Source organism: Acipenser ruthenus, chromosome 18 (assembly GCF_902713425.1).
Source record: "Acipenser ruthenus chromosome 18, fAciRut3.2 maternal haplotype, whole genome shotgun sequence".
Classification (NCBI taxonomy): Eukaryota; Metazoa; Chordata; class Actinopteri; order Acipenseriformes; family Acipenseridae; genus Acipenser; species Acipenser ruthenus.
In genome coordinates, this window is record NC_081206.1 from 2,591,930 (window position 1) to 2,616,362 (window position 24,433).

Here is a 24,433-nt window from a genome sequence, read left to right on the forward strand (position 1 = left end):
TCTCCTCTCCTGTCGCCCAGCGCAGGGGATTCTGGTAGAATCTATTCCCTTCACACAGATGCTATGTGATCGATTACACATTGAACCGATTTCAGAATTAGATGCATTCGTGGAATTAAGGAGATCCTCGGCTTTTTTTTCTTTTCTTTTTACAGAATCTATTTTGGGATTTTGCTGATGTATTATCTGTGTGTGTGTGTGCTTGTTTTTCCATGCATATATTCTCTGTTTAATTTTCATTTCCACGTCATAATGGAGCACACCTGGAGTCGCCAAATCAGAACTCAGGCTTGAGCCTGTACCTTCTTCACATTGGGACATTGGGATTATTCCAAGGTGGGGAACACAGTCCGCACGCGTACACACACGATCGCAGTGTGACTCGCATTGAGGAATTTTCTTCAACCTCCCTGGCTGCTAGTTTGTCTGAAGCTGCTGTTGTCAGACCAAATTAAATCCGCGCTGCCGCTATTTGGTGGTGACCTTGGCTTCACCGATCTGGGTTTCAATATTTCGTTCTGCATACTTGTGGTTCACATCCATGGCATCATCGGATGGAATAGAAAACTGTGTGCTGCAGCGTGGACGATCTCAGAGCGACCCCAACATCCTCACAGAGACTGGCGTTGATCAGGTACAGAACACAGGTAAGAGGCAGCCTCGCTGTGGACTGGAAGCAGCGTGTTTTGTACTGTTACAGCTTTGACTGTTCTTCTAGACCATGTCTATGGGTGGGTCGGGGGGGGGGGGGGGGTCACCATTTTAGGGATGCTTGGTACTTTTAATAAGAAACATCTCGAGGAAAGACAAACGCGAGGTGGTCGGTTTTCATTTATTTATTTACCGCTCAACGAATAAAGGAAGCAATAAGCCATCCGAATTTGATATACAAATATAATGTTATATTATGATTTTTTTATATATATAATAATGAAATCATTTCTGTGCTATTGCGGTATTTTGGTTCTTTTATAAAGCGGCTTCTTTGGAGCTGACCACTGCTGAACCTACCCAGACACAGTGATCACACATAGCGCTTAACATTTTTGTCTAAAATGAAAGTGCTCTGATACATACACGAGTTCCTACAGTATATGTATCCGTGTACACTACAATGCAGGACACAGCTGGCAAGAAGACCCTAATTGCATTGTTTCCTGGGGATTCCTTAGCGCAAACACTAGGTTTCTCTTTTCTCCCATTGTCCTGGTCTCTCTCCTCAAGCAACATATACATTATATATGTTATTATGTGAGATATATTAGTTCAGTTCTAAATCTTTCAAATATCAAATGCATTTGTGTCTATAGTTTAGCTATCAGCAGTGACCCTGATGTGACATTTTCACTGATAAAATGTGAATTATTCCCCCCCCCCCCCCCCCCCCCCACCCCATTCAGCTTGCTCAGAGTATGGTCTGTGTATGTTTCTGTGTGTGTGCGTGTGTTACACACAAACATAGACAAAGGCAGACACACACACACACAGACTATTTCCTATGTTAAGGGATCATGAGCCTTTTATTGTTTTCATTGAAGACACATCTAATTTTAAACACAGTAAGAACTTGTTTTAACCTCTATTCGAGTGTGTGAGTTTGTATACATAGTCATTGTTTTATTGATGGTACTACAGAAGACTCCTGTGTGTTTCAGTTTGGGGGTGTTCAGTGCTGCGGGGGGAGACTGGTAATTCAACGCCCCTTTGTCCTCGACTACATTTTCAGCATTTCGACAGAACCTTAACACTTTATTAAGAATGTGCCACCAGCAATTCCAAGCAAGCTAAACAGGGGCACAACTTCTCAGCATAAGGTGGCTCCTCTGAAGCAGGTGCACAAAACTTCACACCAGTGAAAGGTTCATACCTGTCATTAGGAGACTGGCAATTCATTATCCCATTGTTCCGTTTCAAACTGTTTAGACAATGCACTCTGTTGAGGTGCAGCATCTGGTTCTATCAGGGACTTGCCTCAACAGCACCAGTAGGTTATTCAGCAAGATGCAAAGGAAATGCCTGCTACTATTAGAAATAGCTTTGGTTTCATGTCCGTTACCTAGAGATCAGGAGAGGCGTATTAGGAGCACAGCTACTGTCTGTGTTTTAAGAGTCTGTTACTGCTGCTTCTGCAGGTCTGTTTACAGAAAGACTATTGCAGGGAGACTGACCGACAGAGCAGGAAGGTGCCAGGTACCAGCAAACAGAACAGCAGCATTTGATCTACTTGTTCTGTTTGAAAGTTGTGCACATCCTCAACCCAACAGCTTTTAGGTAGTAGTAAGGGGAGAGGGGGCATTGGGGACGTTGGTAATCCCGTTAAGAGATTCGATATTGATTTTAAAGCGATGCTTGTCACGTCTTTGATATTAACTAGTCTGTTCCAATTACTGTATTTCTTTTTTTAGTATTGATCTCATGGGATATCCCCACGGGAGATATCCTGATTTAAACACACTGAAATAAAATAAATAATCCTCACTCCACTCTCGATACTGTCCCTATACTTATTACACACTCTAGTATAGTGTTATCGAAGAACAAAGTGGTCTTCACGAGCCCAGTAAGTTTGGATAGAGCGAGTGTTCTGAACAGCTTCATCATAGTGCGATGCTAATGAGCTGTAGAGAGACTGATGATCATTTTGCTCTCACAGTTAACTGTTACTATGGTGACTGCAACAGCAGTGGTTAAACCATTCCACCACTGTAGTGAAAGAGAAACCCATCCGTCCCCACAGTGACTGCATCATCTCATGGGATGAACTAACCCATGGTGCCCACCCCTCGACTATCCACACTGTGAAGATCTCATGCATTTACAAGCAGCATGCCAGTGCTTTATGAATACAGCTTCGACAGTAACAGACACACCAATCGGAAGACCTGCGTTATCTGCCACTGTATAGATCATGTTGGTTATTTTAGCAAGGATCCTTGAGCTACGTCCTGGTATTAGCTTTGCACTTGTGCAGCAGTTTGTAACTCCTCTCTGCGAGGAAACCAGTCCCAGAATAGCAGAATCACTTCACAGCTGCTGGCTTCATGGCAATGCTCTCTGGCAACCAGGCGTTTGTTCATTAGGATTATGAAACCTGAGAATGGAATGCACATACTTAAAATAGGCTTAGCTGGATGATTCTTCAAAATTACCAGTACGCCACTTGGATTAACAAAGATGAATTTTCTAAACAATGTGATATTATTTGTTTATTTAGCAGACGCCTTTATCCAAGGCGACTTACAGAGACTAGGGTGTGTGAACTATGCATCAGCTGCAGAGTCACTTACAACTACATCTCACCCGAAAGACGGAGCACAAGGAGGTTAAGTGACTTGCTTAGGGTCACACAATGAGTCAGTGGCTGAGGTGGGATTTGAACCGGGGACCTCCTGATTACAAGCCCTTTTCTTTAACCACTGGACCATACAGCCTCCTTGTAATCAGTCGAAATTCCAAAAGCAGGGACCATGTTGTTACTTTTGAAGTAGTTTGCAGATTTGACAGCTCAAACGTGGTACCAGTTTAAAGAAGGCACCCTAGTCGTGGTTTTAAATACTGGGGAGACGAGAGAGGAAAATGAGGGTCTCTTCAGTTAAATACACTAAAACGTGTTCCTCCTAACAGCAACATCCCACTTGTGTGCCACAGCAGGTCCAGTTTTTGTCTGTTTTCTCAACCAGATAAAGGATTTCTCTTCCTTTTAACAGGTGGCTATTCTCTAGTTAGCACTCCATTACCTAATTGGAGAATGGTCACACCTGTGATTGATTGGAGGGACAGAATTAACCCCACCCCTGCCAACCTTACAGTCCCACACACACTATATGCACAAGCAGGGCTTTTGCTCTGTCACACCTTCCTTTAACAATCATCTCCCAATCAAGGATTAGACATGTGGGGTTGGCCACCAGTAACCAGAAACAGAGGCACTGTTTGGGGTTTCAGAGGAAATTGTTCAGACCCTTATTCAGCACTTCCATGTTACAGACAGGCACTGTGAACCTGCTCAGCCAACCACTGGGTCCAAAGTGAGTCCTAAGATAATGGAGCAGAGTTGAAGGACAGCCCTGCTCACTCAAGCCATTGCAGATTCTGTTCTCTGTCATCACGGAGTGCCCAGGCTGTCATGCACTTGTCCTGGGAGACCCTGGCTGCCTCAGCGTGGGCTGCCTGCCTCACCGCCCCTCTGCTGTTCCCTGGAAGGAACCCTGAAGACTCTGTGGCTGCTGCTGATCTCCAAAGGCCCTGCAGCTTTGAGATTGGATTGGGTTGGATTGGATTCTATTGGATTAACCTTCCTCAAAGTTACATCAAAGGGACTCAGACTTTTTTTTATGATCACTTTGTAAGGCAAAAACATTCCCCCATCCATTCCAGCTACTGCAAGCGGGCGTCTTGACAGAAGGATTAGGACACTGTATTTAAATCGACAGGGCTCATGTATTATTAATCAGAGGCTATATATAGATCCCGCCCCTTCTCTTTGTGGTGAATATTCAGGACTGTGACTCATTCTGTTAACTCAGTTGCTCAGTTTGCTAACAGAGGCTGGCTGTTTTACCAGCCACGGTTTGCAGAATGGTTGCTGATGTGAACAGGCACATATCAGGGGCATCTCTGTGTCATCTCAACCATAACCATTCCCCAGGCCACAGGCTCGCTGCCTATTTCTTCTAAGAAGCCTTTTGGTATAAATCATTATTGGAAATGCAGCACAGGATATTTGCATTTCCACCGCTGCAGTTATCTTTCAGAATAATAGCATGGTCTCGATATTTGGCCCATTGGCTACCAAGTTGCACTACTGTATGTGCCAGGCTCTTCAAATCAAAAGCAAACAGTAACATCTGCAAGTGATTTTAGCCTTTGCTTTTGTTTTTTCAAAAGGCATTGCTAATCAAGGCATTGATAATGGCTTTACTGAAACACTTTGGTTGATGTTTCTGATATTCTGAAATCATCTTTTTTTTCTCAACTCTGAACATGCATCCCACTCCCTTGTCAGATACAGCAGACAGGAGGTGGTGTGGCACAATGGGTAGAGCTGAGGACTGGGAGCTAGCTGAAACGAGACTTAAATCTCTGCACACGCTCTAATGTACTGAACAGACCCCCTTAATAGTTAATAGAAATAAACAGAAATCCTCATACAGGAGATGATATTAAACCTTGTCAGAATTATAGCTAAGAAATGCCATTTAGGAACTGTAAGAATAAGGTATTTTCCCAGCCTAGTAATTGAGAGAGTCCCAGTGAACCACACAGGAGCCGTTGACTCGCTGATCAAAATCAAGCTGTCCTTTACACTATTTGTGTGCATTTATCTGGTATTGTTACCAAAGAAAGCCGATGTGTATCTATTAGTGTTCACTTTGCGTGACAAACGCTTGATAGAAATGTTTTAATGTGCGTTCTGAGCGAGTAGAGGCTTCAGAGATTGCACGTAATAGCACGAAAATGAAATCATCCATTACCGCCGTGCACTGGGTATCTGGAAATTAAGCATGTGATTTTTTTTTTCAATTGAGCAGTACAAGCAGGTCTCTTTCACAGGGTGATCTCAGTCCTCTACAACAGGGATTCACTGTCCTGGGGCTGGGATGGGATCAATCCGCAGGATAGAGGAGCTGTCAGTCACCACTGCGGAGTGCGCTTACACTGCAGTCTACAACTTCATCCTTAACTTGAAAAAACTCAAAGAGAAAACTTCTAAGAGACTAGAGTCAAGTAATCAAACGTTTGTGTCATGGCGTGAGGATGTGTTTGTCAAATAGCATCCTGTTCCATTTATTGCAACATATAGATAACTGAGAGTGTTTACCACCAAGAAACACTCCCTATAGCCGGACTTTAACAAGACAGGGATTTATCGGAAATCTATAGTTTATACAGCCATGGCTCTTGAGTGATGTCATGAAACAGACCATTACTGACAAGGGGCCTGTGGATCTATACATCGCAGCACTGTGATGGCTGAACATGAGAGCGCAATAACAGCATGATTTGCATGTCTTTAGTGGGGGTTCAAGCAAAAGGTGTAGTAGGCTGATCTCATGTGGTTAGTGGTGCCTCAGAGAATGGCTTTCAGACACTGTGCTGGTGAATGTAGGTTGTAGATTACCAAGTGACAGTAGTTGCCAGCTTGAGCTCCCTGAATGTAAACTGGTAGAAAATCTTCATATATACAGCTTGATAGATGAACAATCTGTATTGTGGCAAGGCAGATAAGAATCACATTGCATTGGGGGCTGCAGGAGTCTGGATGGGAGTTAAGGCAACATGTGCAATGTGGTATGAAAATAAAGTGCTAGACTCTGTTGTAGCTGTGTCACAAACCCATAGAAGGTAGTGCCCCTTGCTTTTTTCAGATTTGAAGGATTTTTTTCACAAGAACTGCATCATTCGCCAGTGACAGAACCTACCAGCGCAGTTTCCTTCTGCATTGTAAACAACCCAGAGTCAAACGGTCATAATGACATCAGTGGGCAGTTTCAGCCTTCTTGCAAAGCAGAGAGACAGAGAGACAGTGGCTGCCAGCAGGCAATCTGATGAAGCACAGACTCTACTAGCTGAGCAAACCCAGAGCTGCTGTTGCTGCATTGAAACAGAGTCACTGAGTCACTCATCTCTGTCCTGGCTGCAGAGGTGCTCCCAGCCCCGGGGACAGTGAGGCTTGACTGTGCTCCTTCCTTAGTGAGAAGGGAGAGATGCTGATTTATTGCCTGTAATTAGATAAAGTGCCTCTGGGTTGGCTCGTGGGAGCAGAGCAACAGTGAAAATAAATCAAAAGACAGCGAAAGAGATATGGGGGTCTATTCAATTAATCCATTTAATTATTTCAAAGAATGCCTCCATGGAACACAACTAAACAAAATATTTAGTTTGTTGTCGACTTTCAACCTGGGTGGAGTTTTGTCTGACTGGATTTAGAAATAGTAAATAAAAATATAGTGAGAGTCAATGAGAAGTCCCCACAAATATAGGAATACGTGTGTGTGTGTGCGTACGTGCGTGTGTTGAGTGTGCGTGTGTGGTGTGTGTGTGCGTGCGTGTGTTGTGTGTGTGTGTGTGCGTGTGTGCGTGCGTGCGTGTGTTATGTGTGTGTGAGTGTGTGGTGTGTGTGTGCGTGTGGTGTGTGTGTGCGTGCGTGTGTGCGTGTGTTGTGTGTGTGTGTGCGTGCGTGCGTGTGTTGTGTGAGTGTGCGTGTGTGGTGTGTGTGTGCGTGTGTGGTGTGTGTGCGTGCGTGCGTGCGTGCGTGTGTGGTGTGTGCGTGCATGCGTGCGTGCGTGCGTGCGCGTGTGTGTGTGAGGGTAGTGGTGGAGGGTGGGGGTGGGTTTCTTTAGTGTACTTTTGTCTTTAAAAGTAAGCACAGCGTTGGGTTTTTAATAGAAGGAAGTAGAACATTGAGTCCTGTTTTTAATGTTTAAACAGATCAATTGAATAGAGCAATAGGAGATATGGGGAGAACTTACCCTGGGGTTTGTTTAAAAGAGTTCAGTTCAATGCAAGAATCTAGTGTATTATTATATATGCACTTTCTGCCTATCATATTGAAAGGTATTGCACAGAATGCTTGAATGCTGGGTCAGTGTGGAGCAGGGTCACTGTCAGTATGAATAGCCAAGTGTGCACTTGGGTTGTGCAGCATTATTTTCTTCCCCCCTAACCCTAACCCCAACTCCAACCCCAACTCCAGCCCTAATTTACTGACAAGGTATGAATAGACTAGTAGGAAAGATCTTGTGGATGTGGACAGGAGGGCTGTGTCTGAGGCAGGGCAATCCTGCGGTGTTGATCTGTTTTGAACCATCAGAAAATGCACATGAGAACAAGGGGCAGCCCACAAGCTTTAGAGAATGCTGAGTGGGGGAGGGAGAGGAAACAAAGAGGTGTGTGTAGAGAGAGAGAGAGAGAGAGAGAGAGAGAGAGAGAGAGAGAGAGAGAGAGAGAGAGAGAGAGAGAGAGAGAGAGAGAGAGAGAGAGAGAGAGAGAGAGAGAGAGGGTGTGGTAGAAAGGACAAGAGGAGCCATAGAAAGCACTACTCAGTCCTGGCTGTTGGAACAGCTCTCATTTAGATGTATTATTTAAATGGTTAGGTGCCTGAGATTGTAGCTATCAGCACATTCTACTGTCAGCTGAACCTTCTTATCACAGGAGTGTTAATACACTAATACATCATACTTGTGTCTGTGGGTCATTAATTGGTAACATGTCAGGAGCATTTCAGAACAAGACAAGGGTCATTTGAACAAAGATCTGATTCCTCAAGCTTCTGTCACCTAGCCATTGCAGCAATACATACAGGAGAGGGTACTTCCAAAACCCAGGACTGGATTCAGGGCTAGTGCTAGTGTCTAACCTTGAAGTGAGATCAGAGAGAGAAAAGAGAACACGTTATAAAAGAGGGGAGGTGGAGGGGGGACAGGGAGGATCAGAGAGAGAGAGATGAGTGAAGGAAAGATTAGTTATAACTCCGCAGTGCAAAAAAAGGAGGCAGGGGTCAAAATGCTTCAGCATCCTTTCAAATGGGGCTGCCGCTTGCTAGGCACTGCAATGCAATATATTTTACCCAATGAGATCAAACAAGCTTATCCAATAACAACCACTTGAGGGTACATTTAATAGAGTGGCTTGAATACATGTGATCTTTAATAAAGGGCAGTTCTTTATACAGTGAGTCATCCCAAGGCTGATGCATTGACTGCAGAAGGCTTGCATAACAATGGCACGATTGCTGGTGAATAATAATATTGTCAGTCACACTGACCTGCTTATCCTGGAAGGTCCTATAACCACAATATCCCATGCTGTTTCAGTAGTTTAAATAAAACCAGCGTCAGCTTTCTTAGTGTTCAGTCCTCCACATTGGAGGTTTGCTCTGCTTTACAGGAGAATGCTGCTAGCCATCTTTAAGAAGCCTATCTCTTCTCACATCCAATAAGGTCCATTGATGCGTTGCTTAATCTGGGTCCCTGGACATTGTTGCACTTCATGTTACAGTGTATTGTGAATATACTTATTATTGTAGAATATGTTGTATTATATGTGCTGCCAATGCATTGTGAAAATGAATATTTTGGGTCTTGTTAGGACACAAAACCTGGACGACAGTATCCCACGGGTACCAGGGTTTGTCAGTCCCGACATGCTGTAGCAGATATTCTCATTGGAGAACAAGAAGAACACAAGAACAGCATGAGATTCAGCACCATGGACAGCTACAGGGGGTGGGCAGGCTGGGTGAGCATGATGTCATTCCTCTCCAATCACATCGCAGTGTAGACAGTGCCAGCATTTACACAAGAGCTCCCTGATTGGTCGCAATCACCCAGGTGTTGTTCAACATAAGGGAGAGGGAAACAATGGAGCATGTGATGCAGGCAGCCTAAGGAAAAGCACAGGCAAGGACAGCAGAGCGGCAGATCTGGAGAGGTAGAGCAGCGACTGCAAAGGATAAACCGAGAACAAAATACCTATTTCAAGCAGAAGGAATAAAAAATAATATAATGTATTAGAGTGGGTAAAACCTCCAACCTATATTATTATTATTAGTATTATTATTATTATTATTATTATTGAATTGCATACTCGAGACAAAAATAATGAATACTCTGTTTTACTGGGTGATAGAAGGCCAGTGGAGAAATTCCAAACTGCAGGCTATTAGCAGTCTTTAGTGACAGTGTTATGTTCAGTACCATGGACAGTTCTATTGTGAGGCAAGCAACATAGAGAAGGACACACAAATACAGAATATATAATTCAGGACCCTGGACAGGTATGGAGCAAACCAGCCTCACAGTGTGTATCAGCAGTGGAGCTGTGCACCTTTTCAAATCATCTTACATTAAAAAAAGCAAATGTTGCACAAGAGAAGTAATCTGGCCTAACATTTAAAAAGTGTTAAAAAAAATAGCACAAGTAGTTTGCACTTCCTCCCAGTCCTCAGCTCTAACCACTACGCCGCCAGGCTCCAACCACTGCGTCACATAGCCTCCCACTCTTCCCTGCAGTCACCTGAATGCACCAGCCCACGCTGCCAGGGAAGTGTGTGTGTGTTTGTGCTGCGGAGGTGTAGCGAGCAGGAAAGGGAGACCCCAGGCTTGTGCAAGGGATTATTTATATACATCTGTGTGAGGATAACACTGTCTGGACCCAGGAGGGGCTGTACTGTAGAAAGAGTTGCCCCAAAGTCAGACGAGTTAGGCATTTCAAACTGATTGAAAACAATGTGTTTGATGAAGATTATACTGTAAAACGAAATGCTGCAAAGCCCTAGACGTTTGTTTTTCTTCTTTGAAGGTCTGTAATGCTGATATAATGAGTCTAACTCGGCTCCACTGCCCTACAGTAACCAGCTCTACCTAAACTCTGCTCTTCTACATTTGTAATACCAGCCCCTCAATATTTTATGAGCTTCATTTCAAAACTGGTGAAAACGAGTAGCTGCAGTTTTATGTTTTTATTTAGAATCGTAGAGGCTGGTCTGGGCTTTCAAACGTCTGCTTGAGCATCACTGCTGTATGCAATGGAACTAAATTGTGAAGACTTTTCATTGACATGCCATGGGCACAACTGTACTTGTAACAGACAACCCAAGCACAGTTTGAGCCATTAAACTACTATTTGTTAGTTGTTAAGGAACATTAGCAATCTCTGCTAATATCTCTGCTAATCTCTGGCACTGCTCATCTCTGCTAATCTGGCACTGCTATCTGCTAATCTCTGGCAATCTTTGATAATCTCTGGCAATCTCTGATAATCTCTGGCACTGCTATCTGATAATCTCTGGCACTGCTAATCTCTGATAATCTCTGGCAATCTTTGCTAATCTCTGGCAATCTCTGCTAATCTTAACCTCCTTGTGCTCCGTCCTTTGAATAAAACATAAAACCAAGGTCCTATTGTAAGTGACTCTGTAGCAGCAGCAGTTGTTGATGCATAGTTCACCCCCTAGTCTCTGTAAATCGCTTTGGATAAAAGCGTCTGCTAAATGACTAATTAATAATAATAATATATACACTAGTTGACATTGCATAGTCACTGAAGAGAATTTGTGCATATGGCAATACACAAACTGCATCACCTCTACACATACGGTACCACACTCCCTGCCATCTGTTATTCCTTACTTGGTATCGTTGCTTTGACTTTCCATGTGACCCTCATTGATCAGTGTGCCAAACACACCCCTGGTGCAGCTACACCTAATGACTGCTTGCTTTTCTTCTGATGCTGTCCTCATACACTGTCGTATGTGTATTCATAAGGATTGATGGGGATTGAGTGAAGGTAATGGTAGTCCATGATAATGGAAAGGGTTCTCCTGCTGGAAGGGTCACAGAGAGGCGCACCTGTGCATCTCCATTATGCTCAGGACAGAGTGACACCACTGATATGCATTCTTAATGTGAAATGCCAAAGGTCAGATTTACTAACTGAGACTCAGATCAGGAGTGCAGGAGTACAGTTAATGCTCACCATGTGTTGCTGAACAGAATAGACCCGTGCTGGTCGTTTCTCAGATTTCAACAAGGTTAAGAAGCACATTAACCGCACCACTGATCAGTTTGCGCAAGGACTGCTATGTGTAAGTATTTTGCAGTATAAGGGGAAATAAATGCAACGGCAAGGGAGCGTAAGGGGTTAACACAGCCCAGACCGGTGATTGCAGTAAAAGGGTGATGCTCTGGATGAGAGTGAGCGCTCAGCGTTTTGCTGATTGCGCTATAAAAAAGAGCATGCGCTCCTAGTCAGGGTTATAGAAACCCCATTAGCCCTCACTCTGTGCGGGCTGCGAGCTACCGTACCTGGACGCTGTCGTGGTACCTTCTGGCTTTTTCTTGTTAGCGGGAAGCACAGGAATATAAGTGCCGCCTTCCAGGACCCTTACAGCGGCTACGGAAAAGGATAGGTGGCGGGAGATGCAAACGAGGAGCGAACGATGAGATTGTTATAGTTGAATTAAAAAGTGAGCGATGTGTGTGTGCTAAAAAAATAGCTGGCAAATACTTTTCTATCACAGTAAGTGTATATGTGTTTTTTTTAAAGGGGGTGTGTCATGGTGCCTGTTTTTCACTTATACATAATAATATTCTGCTGTGCAATTTAATGGTCTAAACGCGTTTAAGTCGAATGTTTGTATTTTTATTTATTTAATGATCTTGTTAATTCTTGCCTCATGTCTTTTCGATGAGAAAAAGAGCAGTGCTCACGTTCTTATGTTATATAAAAAAACATTGCTGTTTTTTAAAAAAACACACACACTGAATTTGAATGACAAGCATACTGCGGAGATTCTGGAGTTTCGCAGTTTACACGATTCGCTTCGCGTTGTCAGTCAGTCAGGACGAATCTTGGCGTTCATGTACAGAAAACACGAAGCCAGCAGAACTGCGCTAAACCGACATCGGTTGCAGGAGGCGTGATCTTTGTTACTGTGGTGTGGCTCTAGCGTGGCTGGATTAGGCTGACTGTATGGCGAGGTCGCATCCACACAGATTGTTAGGCACTCCACTGACACCGGCAAGTAAACATTGTACTGTAATATGAATCTCACCAACGTTATTTACCGCCAGCTTTAATGCAATAAAAATAGCAATCATGCAAATACACTCATGCAAATATGTGCCTGTTTGCTATTTATGCATGTGTGTATTTATGTATATATTGTAATTTTAATATATTATGTTATTGTTAATATTGTCATTAGCAATGGCTAAACAAATCATGTGACCACCTGCATAAACAATGGCATTGTAGAATACACGGTATGTAAATGAAAACATCAAATCGTAAAACATTTTAAAACCAACAGCAACCTGCATGCAGTGCTGAAAATTAAATGACCCTGTAATTTACAGGTAGGGCGGAGTTTACTACACCTACTGTTTTTAAAAGCATCCTCGACTAATGCCGTCTTGCATTCTACACACAAGCAGCTCGCTTGGTCCTTTTACCCTTTCTTGGTTCTTCTTACTGTATGACGTCACCTCCGCTCCTCCCAACTGCTTGCGGGTTGTGGAGCGGTATCCATGGCAACCGTGGCCTTACCCTGTCTTGCTGCTGGTGCTGCTGCTGCATTTGCTGTGACGTGTTAGTCAGACGGACTCCCTGAGAAGTTAGACGTGTTTCACTTTAATTTTCAGTCTAGTTCAGCCGTCCCCTGAGTGAAAGTTTACTGGACTAGGCTTCCCAGCCGACGCAGACCTCTAGTTTTTAATAGGAACGCTGCAGCTGTCTAAAGTCTCTCGCTCTTAAGCAGCGAGTCTAGGCTGGGTATTGCATTATTTATTTTAATGAGATTAAACCTTTCTCAAGGCAAGCATCAGAGTTCATTAGGCTATCCCCCTCTAGTCACTGTGACCATTTAAATACTCTGTCTTATTAACAGTTATGTTGTACATGGCACCCTACCCACTGCTATATTACTGGTTAGAGTGGTCAGTATTGAGACTGCCGTTCGTCCACAGCAAAGAGACTAGCATTAGAATAAATACCATCCCATGACCGCGCATGGAGCGGGGCAGATGGGTCTGTATCAGGTACCAGAAAAAGGGAAGTCACACAATTCACTACACACCCCCCTGTGCAGTCTGACAGTGCTGCTGCTTCTCCACTGACTGCACTGTCACTGCAGTGTGACTGGGCAGCTTGCCTCCTTTAAGCCCCTTGGGCTGGGTTCGATCCTGTGGCCTGGGTACGTGAATGACAGAATCCCCTGCATGTTACTCCCCCGAGGCACCAAGCCTCGGCTGCTCTTCAGGTGCTCAGCACGCCAGACTGCTTGGTTTAAATAAAGGAGGCTGCCAAGTTCAATTTGAACGCATGCACGTCTGGATTGACGGCTCTCCTTAAAGCTGAATGAACCGGCAGTCCCCTGTGGAGACACAGCAGTCTTATAAATGCGTGATGATGTGTTTGTGTGTCTGGAGTCTGCAGAGTGCACGGGATTCCCCAGCCCTGATTCCTACCACAGAACTGAACAGCAGCACCTGAACCTGGCTTAACCCTTCACTGATCCAACTTTAGAGTTCTTTCTTTCTTATGCAGCACTTCTCTTTTTGAGAGTGTGGCAATGTGCTGGTACAAGTCTATGGACATAATGTAATTCTCTTAATAAGAAGTGTACAGTTAGTCTCACAATATAAATGTACTGTAGTTCAATGTTCACACATTGTAGGTCCAGAGGTTAAAGAAAAGGGCTTGTAACCAGGAGGTCCCCGGTTCAAATCCCGGCTCACTCACTGACTCGCTGTGTGACCCTGAGCAAATCACTTCACCTCCTTGTGCTCCGTCTTTCGGGTGAGACGTCGTTGTAAGTGACTCTGTAGCTGATGCATAGTTTACTGGCTCTCTGATCCCCAGTACTGAGCTATCTGGATGACATTAACTGTCTTTACAGACATCCAGTGCTGAGCTCTCTGCCAGCACTGAATTTTAACAATGTAAATACCTGCGTGCTGTGTTGCTGATTGGGGTGTCATCCTAACCTGGTATTTTGTTGTTGCTGTAGATGTGATGGACCAGCAGAGGGCGCTGCACTCTGGCTGCTTGGTGTCGGGGGTGCGGACCCCCCCGATCCGTCGCAACAGCAAGCTGGCCACACTGGGGCGTATCTTCAAACCCTGGAAATGGAGGAAAAAGAAAAACGACAAGCTGAAGCAGAACTCCACAGGTGAGTGTTGTCTGAGCGAGGAGTCGGGGGGGGGGGGGGGGGGCTCCCTTCATAGGCTGGCTCTGCTCTTGTTTTCTGGTAGTTCCCCGATCCATAAATTAGTATAAAATAGATTTTTTCTTAAATAAATGAATGTGTGACTTGGTGAAATTATTCACAGTGAGATGTTTGGCTTGTGATCTTTAAACCTCAAAGAAAATGTATAAATCTGTGATGTTTTGATGTCTGGTTTGTAAACTCATGATCAAACAAGCACCAGAGCTTATCAGTTTATTTATTAATAATATGTGTGCTTTGGGATGCTGCTGCAGATTCATGAATGGGGTTCTGATCCTTCACACCATGGGTGATTTAACCTCTTCGCTGTCAATCGTTTTTGACATGCTTCTGCGTCCTTCCGCACTCACATGAATGGCATCTTGCGTTGGTTACATCAGTTCTCACACACAGCAGTATGCAGTGAGTCTTGCCTTGCATCAGGAATAGTGCGAGGGCGTGTTCAGTGAATTCACGGCTGCTTTCTGGTGTCTCTTGACAGCGCTGGAGAGGAAGGTGGCTGCACGGCAGAGCCGCGATGAGCTGGTGCGGAAAGGACTGGCGGAGATGATGGAACAAGGTGAGTGGAGCTGGAGGCATGTCTGTATAAACTCCATATATACCTGCCTTGCAGAGATCACTCCCTGAGCTCAGTGTGATCCTGTATAAACTCCATATATACCTGCCTTGCAGAGATCACTCCCTGAGCTCAGTGTGATCCTGTATAAACTCCATATATACCTGCCTTGCAGAGATCACTCCCTGAGCTCAGTGTGATCCTGTATAAACTCCATATATACCTGCCTTGCAGAGATCGCTCCCTGAGCTCAATGTGATCCTGGGGAAGGATGCAGCAGCTTACATAATTCACAGAAATGCGGCAATAACAAAATCCAGCCAATACCAGCCAGATCAGTTATGGCTCATGAAGCTTTACTCTTTATAACCGGAGTTTGAACTGGAGAACTGTCTGCAAGATTAATTTTTTTCACCCTTAAAACTCCTGATATTCAAGCGCCCGTCTTGTTAATAAACTTTTGCCATAACGTTTTACATAAAAGAAAATGTACCAAACATACAATCACATTTCATCCTTTTGAGTCTTCGATGAGGGATGTGATAAAATCTGAATGCTTTGTTAAAATCACTCATGCCTAACACTCTTATTATCTTTGCTTCACACACAGTGCCAGCTAACATTAGAACTGTGGTTCCTTTTAAATTCAATTTAAACTCAGCTCACACAATGAAGAAAGAAGGGACTCGCTCTCATCCGAGCAGCACCCAACTCTACCTGCACCCCTTTTGATACCTCCTTCCCCTTACAGACTCAGACGGGAAGGACCAGGATCTGGCTTGTGGGGTGACCCCCGGGGACCCCGACACTCCCACGCTGGGGTCCTCGGACGCTGAGGAAGAGGAGGAGGAGGAGGAGGGCATGGCCCCCCTGGTCAACCTCAACACTCTGGAGGACATGGGCTCGGATAAGGAGATCACCTCCACAGGTAGAGCACCAGCTGCACGTTCAGCTCGTTGCACAGCCTTGACCTTCACAGTTCCGTGAATGTTGGGCTGTATACAACCACCAGAGGGCATCCTATGTTCAATAAAAAAACACAGTATAAAAATCCCACAGTACACAGCGGCTGTGTGTAAGGTCTATGTTTACAATAAGAAGCCTCTTCAGTGTTTGGACGATGGTACTGCTGTCCACAAATAGCAGACTTTAGTTGAAATCAAAGTGCAATAGAAAATGCTGCAGTGTAATGCAGGAAATAGTACTGTATGTGTTTGAGGGGTTTCTGACTGAACTGCAGTTTGCATTGCAACTGTAATGCAAGAGGATTTCAATGTGTGAACAGAGCAGCAGTCCAGCAGCAACTTGTACCAGAACCAAAAGACAGGATACCCATAATATAGCAAACACCATGCGTTAGTCACGCAGTGATGTTTGTTTCTGTGGTTTCCAACAGACAGCGAGACTGTGGGGGAGCTGAGCCCCAGCTCTGAGGACAAGCCCTCGCTGCCTCCCCCTGCCGACGACTCCCCTGAGAACCAGGAGGAGGGGGACTCCCCCACAGGACACCCCAGCCCCCCTCCCGCACCTGGCCTGCCCGCCAAATTCCTGAACAAGCTGGGGGGCACGGAAGGTGAGCTGCCCCGAAAGGGATCGTTCCAAAAAGCGTCCTGCTTCAGTACTACAGCTGCCTCTGAATAAGTTCCTGTATTGCAGAGCTGTATTGTGTATGTTGATACATGTATCTTACTGTAACCTAGGTACATGTTTTTGTAACATTATAATGCTGGTATTATTAATAGTCATACCGGTATTTCTACCTCCACTATATCACTATGTGCAGTAATCCCTGTCTCCATGTTCCCTGCCAGGATCCCATTCTGAATCGGCAGGGCAGAATCCGTTATCTCCCATCCTGAGGAATTCCATCCTTCCCAAAGAGCCGGGCTCTGCTGTGATGGGTTTGGAGCAGCAGCCAACAGGCCCCCTGCGAGGGCAGCACGCCACGCCCCCCACAGGGTCCCCTCACATGGGCATCATCCACCCCCCGCTCCCCCCCAGCTGCATCATCGAGGAGCTGCACCGGGCCCTGGCCATCAAGCACCGGCAGGACAGGTGAGCGCTCGCCATGATTTCCAATGCCTTGGACAGCTTCTCGCTCCCTTCTCATCCCCTGCACTCTTATTGCAGTTTCCTCAGGAAGGAGATGAGGCCGTCGCCGAAGAGGAGGTCGGAGGGTCGTCTGTCACGCACCTCCAGCACAGAGAGGGAGCCGGCGGGGGGCGCGGGGGTCCCCGAGAGCAAGCAGGGTGCGGGGAAGGACTCAGACGAGAACAAAGAGAACGAGAGACTGGATGAGTGTCGGACCGACGCCTCCGGGCTGCCCCAGGACCAGGACAGCTGGAATGACTCCATCATCTCGGGTAAGTCTCGCCAGCACAGTCAGGAAATTAACCTTTTAATCACTGGAATGTTATATAGGACATTTTCGTCTAACTGTGAATGGTGAGTTGTGTGGGGGGTTGTAGGTGGTTGGTGGACAGCAGTCAGCAGTCACTAATGGCCCCCCTCCTCTCCCCTCCCCTCCCCTCCCCTCTCCTCCTCTCCCCTCCCCTCCTCTCCCCTGTCCTCCCCTCTCCTCTCCTCCTCTCCCCTCCCCTCCTCTCTCCTCTCCTCTCCTCTCCTCCTCTCCACTCCTCTCTCCTCCCCCCCTCTCCTCTCCCCTCCTCCTCCTCTCCTCTCCTCCCCTCTCCTCTCCTCTCAGGCACGCTGCCTCGGAGGATGCACAAGGAGCTGCTGACAGTGAAGCTGCGGAACCGGCCCAGCAAGCAGGAGCTGGAGGATCGCAACATCTTCCCAGTGCGCAGCGATGAGGAGCGGCAAGAGATCCGGCAACAGATCGAGCTGAAGCTCTCCAAGTAAGAACCACGCGGGACAAAACACTGGAAAACATGGGATGTTCACTCGTTTCTGCAAAATGTACAACTTGCAAAATAAGCATTATTACTGCTTTGAATTTGTATACACAGTAGAAGTGAGCTGCCCTTATGCAATCAATATAGATTGTTTTTTATGCCGTGAATTAACTGGCCCCAGCAGTCATACTGCTGTTTGATTACGAGGCTCCAGTTGAATTGTATTTCCAGTGGTGGGGTAGGGATGAAATGCTCCAGTTAACCCAGAACATGTGAATAATAATAAAAGAATCTAACACAATCACGTGGTACCCGGAGGGCAGCAGTTGTAAGAAGTGAGATTGTTAGAAAGCTTTACGTTTGAGTGTCCCCTGGAATGCTGTGCATCGCACTGTTTAAATCTATTCATGTCTCTCGAAGAGATAATGTTGCTCTTATTCATGGGCACTGATGCATTTGTACCAGTCGGCTCATTTCGAGATGGCTCTATAAATAGCACAGCTACGCAGTTCCATTCATTCTCTTGAATTGCATCATTAGCCTCTGGATTTGAAGTACATTATAATGGCTGCTTTTCTCACCAGGATAATTCTAATCTCAGTGATTTACTGAACGTGTTATGCAATCTGTTGGAGGAAGAATTCATGTTAGACTCTTTTTTTCGGACTCTTCAGATAGATTTGATGTTCCCTTGACTTGAGATCCTTAAGGCAAATGGTACATGAAGTGGCATTGTATAGTATTCTGTTAAACTGCAATTACAACCTTTTGCCAGCGAGTGGCACTGAATGGTAGGATACAATTCCAGTCTAAGAAATCACAGTTTTAATAATCAATTGATAATCCCCGGTATAAGTCACAAACAAAGTGTGAATTCACAGAATGGGGTGAAATAAATATTGAAAACCAAATCTGGGTCCAGGAGGAGTAATCGTGTACCTCGACAGGCTATGAAGTCTGACGTTCAATGAATTATTAAAAGTCTCCAGAGCAGCGAAGGAGGCGTGAGTGTTTCTGTGAGAGGCGTGTGGGCGTGCAGTCAATGGGCTGGCTCTCGCTCTCGCTAGCGCTCTCTCTCTCGCTCTGGAAGTCGTTCATGGTGTTATAAGCAGGCTGTCCCACTGGGGCTGTTCTGCATGGTGTCAGGCTGCTCTACCTGTGGAAAGGCTTGTCGGTCACATCCAGCTAATAGAGGGATTAGCAGGCAGTGGTGGCTGGGGAATGGCAGGCAGGGTTGGGGAGGAGGGTTTGTGGTTTGGGGTGTGAGTGAGGACTGACGGCACTGGATGGCAAAGAAATTAAGCTAAAGCAAAATAAGACAAACTGGATTGTGGTGCATATATATATATATATGTACACACACCTGTATTTGCATATGGTTTTATGAAGATAGAATTAGATGTTGCTGTGTATATTATCTTTGGAGATCCCATTGAAAACAAGGTGCTGCATCTCATGCACAATTAAATGCAGCTGTTAGTTTCTTAAATAATTACACAGGCACAGAAATAAGGTCACGGATAATGTGTAGTCTTAGCTACTGTGTTATCCCATGGTGCAACTTACATAAGGTTAAGTGCAAAGCAGAACCAGCTTGTGTAAGCATGCAAGCTGAATCAATATTGCACGAGGCTGGACCTGCTGGCTGAAGGATGCAGGGTTGTGAGGTGAGAGGTTGTGCATGCACAGAAAGCAGTGCTTGGGACACCCTTCTTCATTTGGCAGAGCTGCACAGCCAGTGACTCCTGTTTCATAGTTGTTTGGGCCATTCCAGGGATTGCTTTAATATTTTGAATTCATGTCTCCTGTGTGAAAAGCAGCTGTTCAGATGCATGTCATTTCCTGTGCTCTACAGCCTTTGTATCTGCTGTACATTTCCTAATTGCTGATTTCTGATTCCTTATTGTCCAGCAGTGTTGATTAATGATGAGTCAGTTGTTCTATTCTGGGACCATGTGGAGTTGAAGAGCTGAGACCTGGGGTGTTTGGAGTTAGGTGTAGCTGCTTGGGAGGTGAAAGGTCATCTATTTGAAGAGCAGGTCGGCCAGCAGGTGTCTGACCTGCAGTTTGGATCATTTATGTGAACGAGAACCCTGCGGATTATTATGGTCTCCATAGCTGCTATTTATATATTTATTAGGTAGGATTTATGAGAATGTGGCCGTCTGTAAATCCAGTTTATCTTTATCCTATGGCTCAAAGCATTTTTTTTACTTCAAATTGATGTCCTTGAAATATGAATAGAAATTAGGAATGCTTGTGAAAGGCATTACAATACATTCTTATGCATTATTATCTGATCTTGTAAGCCAGCCGGATCAATTTGACCACCTTAAACATCTACTGTAGGTCAGCTACACAGTGATCAGGAGAGAAGAGATAATTGAGAAATCTAAGGGGAAATTATAGTTTTCCTCGCAAGTAGTAATGCCTGCAAGATCACCTCTTTGTTTCCTGTTGGCTGATCAGGAAGGATTTACCTTATTTCAGGCATCCCCAGTCAGCTTGCGATTGCTCACGTCGAATGATTCAGCCCCAGAATGGATGTGAAACAAATCCACATTCTCCCAGCCAGTCAAGCTCGTCTAACCCCTCACAATGCTGTTGTGAAGCTGGAATAAATGAGCACAGATCACCTCAAAGGAATGGCTACTGGCAGAAAAAGGGAGGATTGGCAAACAGCCCTTATCGATGTTTCCAATTTTAGAACCACGATGCTGGCCTTTCTATCTATAGCATTCTAGAAATGGCATTTCAGAGGGGACAAGAGCCTGCAGCTGCTAAATATAGCTCCCAGCCCCCGGAATAGCAGCTCCCCCTCCTCCTGGTGAAACACTCGGGTGAACAAAGCGGAGCTTGGAGGAGTCAGGGACTCCACTAGGAATCGTGTAGGAGTGCACTAATTATTCTCTTTAGCATTTTCTTCTGAACAGCCTGTCTTCACCGCCAGCGCGAGAATCCGTGAGGCATTATACTGGCGCCCACGCATGGCATCTGATGGAGTTATTTTTAACTCTTGCATTCGGAGATGCCCGTGTTTTAGATGTATTCGCATTTTGTCTTAAATGAATACATTCCTTCGGTCTTTCATTGCAGACTATGAACAGGTTCTGAATGGCAGCTGGATCAGTTAAATGAAAGCATATATTTTAAGAACAGCCTTACACTATTGATATCTGACTATTCTATTGCTTGAAGTTCGATTATATTCTGTTGCTTCAAATGTATTTTCAAGGTCATGGAATGGCAGAAATGACCTTAGCATCATATGCGCACTGATTATGGTATAGCAAACAATGCAATCGTGCAGAGGATAGCAATGCATAATGTTAGGTGTGTTTCTCTCATTTGTTTATGAAGTAATTGGGTGTGGTGTGGGGTTTCATTTTACTTCTGAGATTTGCTAGATTAAAAATACATGTTTGTCCCAACACTACTTTAAGTGCATAATTATTATTCCATTTAAGCCTCACCTGATATCAATTATGATCTAAAACTTTAAAATCTCACATTAAAATCTCACATTTAACAGAATGCTTTGAGACCTAGTCGTGAAGAAGGAGATGCTGCTTGTTATTCAGAACACATTCCCTAGCTACAGTAGCCTGGTCTGTCTGCTGCCACCTTCATCAAATCTCATTCTTTACAATTTCAACGGCAACGTCGGTTGCTAGGCAACCCCAGATCAATAAAGTTCTTGGAAGTTCTAGCGTGTCTGTGCCGCGGCAGCAGGAAGGATCTTTAATTTCATTTGTTAAAATATTTATGCAGGCAAGTCCAGTGGAGAGATGCAATTTGAATATCTGTGTGTGTGACTGCTTACTTAAACATGGGCTTGTACAATGATATACACAATTATATCACTGACTGCACAAAGAGATCAGTCAGTGATATATGGGCTTGTACAATGATATACAGGAAGATTATTTAGGAATGCTTGGGAAAGGGAATACAGTATAGATCAACCAATGATATTAAGAAATGAAAGTGAGCTCAGCGTTGTTATATAAAGTGAAGTACGGGTGGTATATAGAGTATTAACAGGGTCCTTATAAGAACACGGTTAGGTATGTGTGGGTCTATTTATTCAATTTAACAGTGGCAGATCGAAATATCAAAACTACAGAGTTGTATTGAATATATAGTCAAATATAAACAGGACAGACTTGTAGCACAGCTGTTTAAACCCTGGATGAGGTGATATTATCGGGTGCAGTTTCCATCAGGAGTCTGAGTAGCATACATTATATTGGCTGCACAATTACCAAAAGGCATGTGGCTATCTCTATCTATTTATACAGTTCAATAACTGGACAACTACATTGAATCCTTAGTTTTCCTTATCCCTTATTAGGTGGATATTTGCTGTGCTTTGACAAAGGTATAGCACAGTAACTCTTTATATTGTACGGGCTGCACTGAAGGAACTGAAATAAACATCTGCACAGGCAATATACAGACATCCACAGCATAGGACGGATTCATGCACATAGATTTTAAAAAGTAGGCAATCAGCTGTCTCCATTTTTTTTGTCTTTGGAACACATCCAGACCATCACAGTTGTCACAGGTCAATAGATCAATCAGACATTCTTATTTGAAACTGAATGGGCGATGTCAACTGTGTCTGTTTAAAATGACACAATGGTGTGGTGGGATGGAGGAAGGCTGCACCATTGAGCAAGTTAGCATGGACAGAAGCAGCACCCAAAAGCTTCCCTGAGACCCTTCAGTTAATAGCATTATTATTCCAAAGGAAGGTCCGGAAGTTACAGAGTTAAAATCTTCAGATGAATATTGAAAGCAATTAAACGCCGCCTAGCCCTTGACAGATCTCGGATCTCTGCGTCGACACTTCGGAATTGATTGAGAAGGTGCTATTCTTAGTGTTCCCAGAATAATCTTGGCTCGTGTCAGTCTTTTTTTTTAGGTCATTTGTTTTTAGATATTTATTAGAGAAGTGGAGTTACGTACAGGACGGTCCTTGGAGGTTTACTCTTCAGGTCAAAGGAGTTCTAGTGTGTCTTTCTGAGTTCTTTTATCATACCTTTATGTGTGCATTTAAAAAATTGAAGATTAAAAATAAATTAAAACATGAGTTGAAATCATGTAAGTAATATGCTAAAATACCTGCCTGACTGTTAGCTAGATGTAGCCCTCTGTGCCTCTCTGTGAACCAAACTATCATGGTCCTGCAGCAGTGATACTGAAAGAGACTTTTAGACAAACGCTTTGTCTAGAACTCAGTGAAGGTGAAGAGGATAATTTATTTTAATACATAACATTTCGGTTTTCTTTATAAACAGTAAACAGCGACCTTTATAAATGAAAAGGCAATGGTTTGGGGAGTCACGTGGATCATGTGACCTTCATGTCAGGAGTGCTCTCGGCAGCCACACTGCTCAGCAGGTGTCCTCACGAGCACCCTGGTCATGTGCAGCTCTGCAGGGGAGAGACCAGGACAGAAAGGCTGTTCCACAGCAGGATCAATGAGCTCCACCACAGGGCTGCTGTGTTAATAATTCAGAGAGTCTGGGACTGGACCGGGCAGGTATCTGATGAATCATTGATGAGGCGCACATGAAAAGCAGGTTCTGTTTATTTTTTGCTTTCTGGAAAAAGAAACTCTTTGTTGTCAGTCTCGGCACACTTGGGGTAGGCGGGGAGGTGAGCTTCTAACCTCTTTGATCTGGGGAAAATAAACTAAATGAAAAATAAAAACATAAGCAAGCTGTACTTGGCATTTCTCTGGTTACTTTGATGGCAAGACTGACATGAGGTGCACATGCACAGAGACACCAGACTGCTATATATATATATAGTTAAAGAGTGGCCGATGGTCAAGGCAGAAACAGTAGGAAAACACAGCCTAGAGGTTGCAGTTGAAACACAGCCAAACACATTATTACACACAAGTGTAGCTTTAACACAACACCTTTTCCTTTCTAGACAGCACTTCACTTCACTTCACGTCACGTCACTTCACTTCACTTCACTTCACTTCACTTCTTAATCCAGCTCCCTGGTGATCTCTCATCTAATGGAGCTGCAAGCTCTCTTTTTATAGTCTGTGGCTGTTCCCAATTGACACCAGTGATCTCGTTTGGGAGCAGCCACATTCTCACATGTTTTTGGCAGTCCCTGCCAACCACCACCAAACGCAACACTTTATTTACACCCAGATTAAAGGTGATTTTTAATGAACAGTGGCAAGAGGCTTCCGACGGCATTGCTGCCTCCCCCCGAGAACCTGATCCGACCCGCTGCCCCGTCCGCGTCCCTGCCAGA

The 24,433-nt window shown here is 44.6% G+C and overlaps 1 protein-coding gene across 5 annotated transcripts in view; it reads left to right on the forward strand.

Annotated features, from left to right (window-relative positions):
- Nucleotides 1-24,433, forward strand: part of LOC117401392 (phosphatase and actin regulator 3-like) — a 35,092-nt gene continuing 10,659 nt past the window's right edge. The window contains exons 1-8 of one of the 5 annotated variants that reach the window (XM_034905247.2): nucleotides 1-647; nucleotides 14,516-14,677; nucleotides 15,216-15,293; nucleotides 16,042-16,218; nucleotides 16,687-16,863; nucleotides 17,102-17,345; nucleotides 17,421-17,653; nucleotides 17,995-18,148. In XM_034905247.2, coding sequence (XP_034761138.2) covers nucleotides 542-647; nucleotides 14,516-14,677; nucleotides 15,216-15,293; nucleotides 16,042-16,218; nucleotides 16,687-16,863; nucleotides 17,102-17,345; nucleotides 17,421-17,653; nucleotides 17,995-18,148 — 1,331 coding nt within the window. In that variant the 5' untranslated portion in view covers nucleotides 1-541. Of the gene's footprint in view, nucleotides 648-11,777; nucleotides 12,025-14,515; nucleotides 14,678-15,215; nucleotides 15,294-16,041; nucleotides 16,219-16,686; nucleotides 16,864-17,101; nucleotides 17,346-17,420; nucleotides 17,654-17,994; nucleotides 18,149-24,433 lie in introns of those variants that run through there. The other 4 variants (XM_034905250.2, XM_034905249.2, XM_034905251.2 and 1 more) reach the window with 4 other exon arrangements.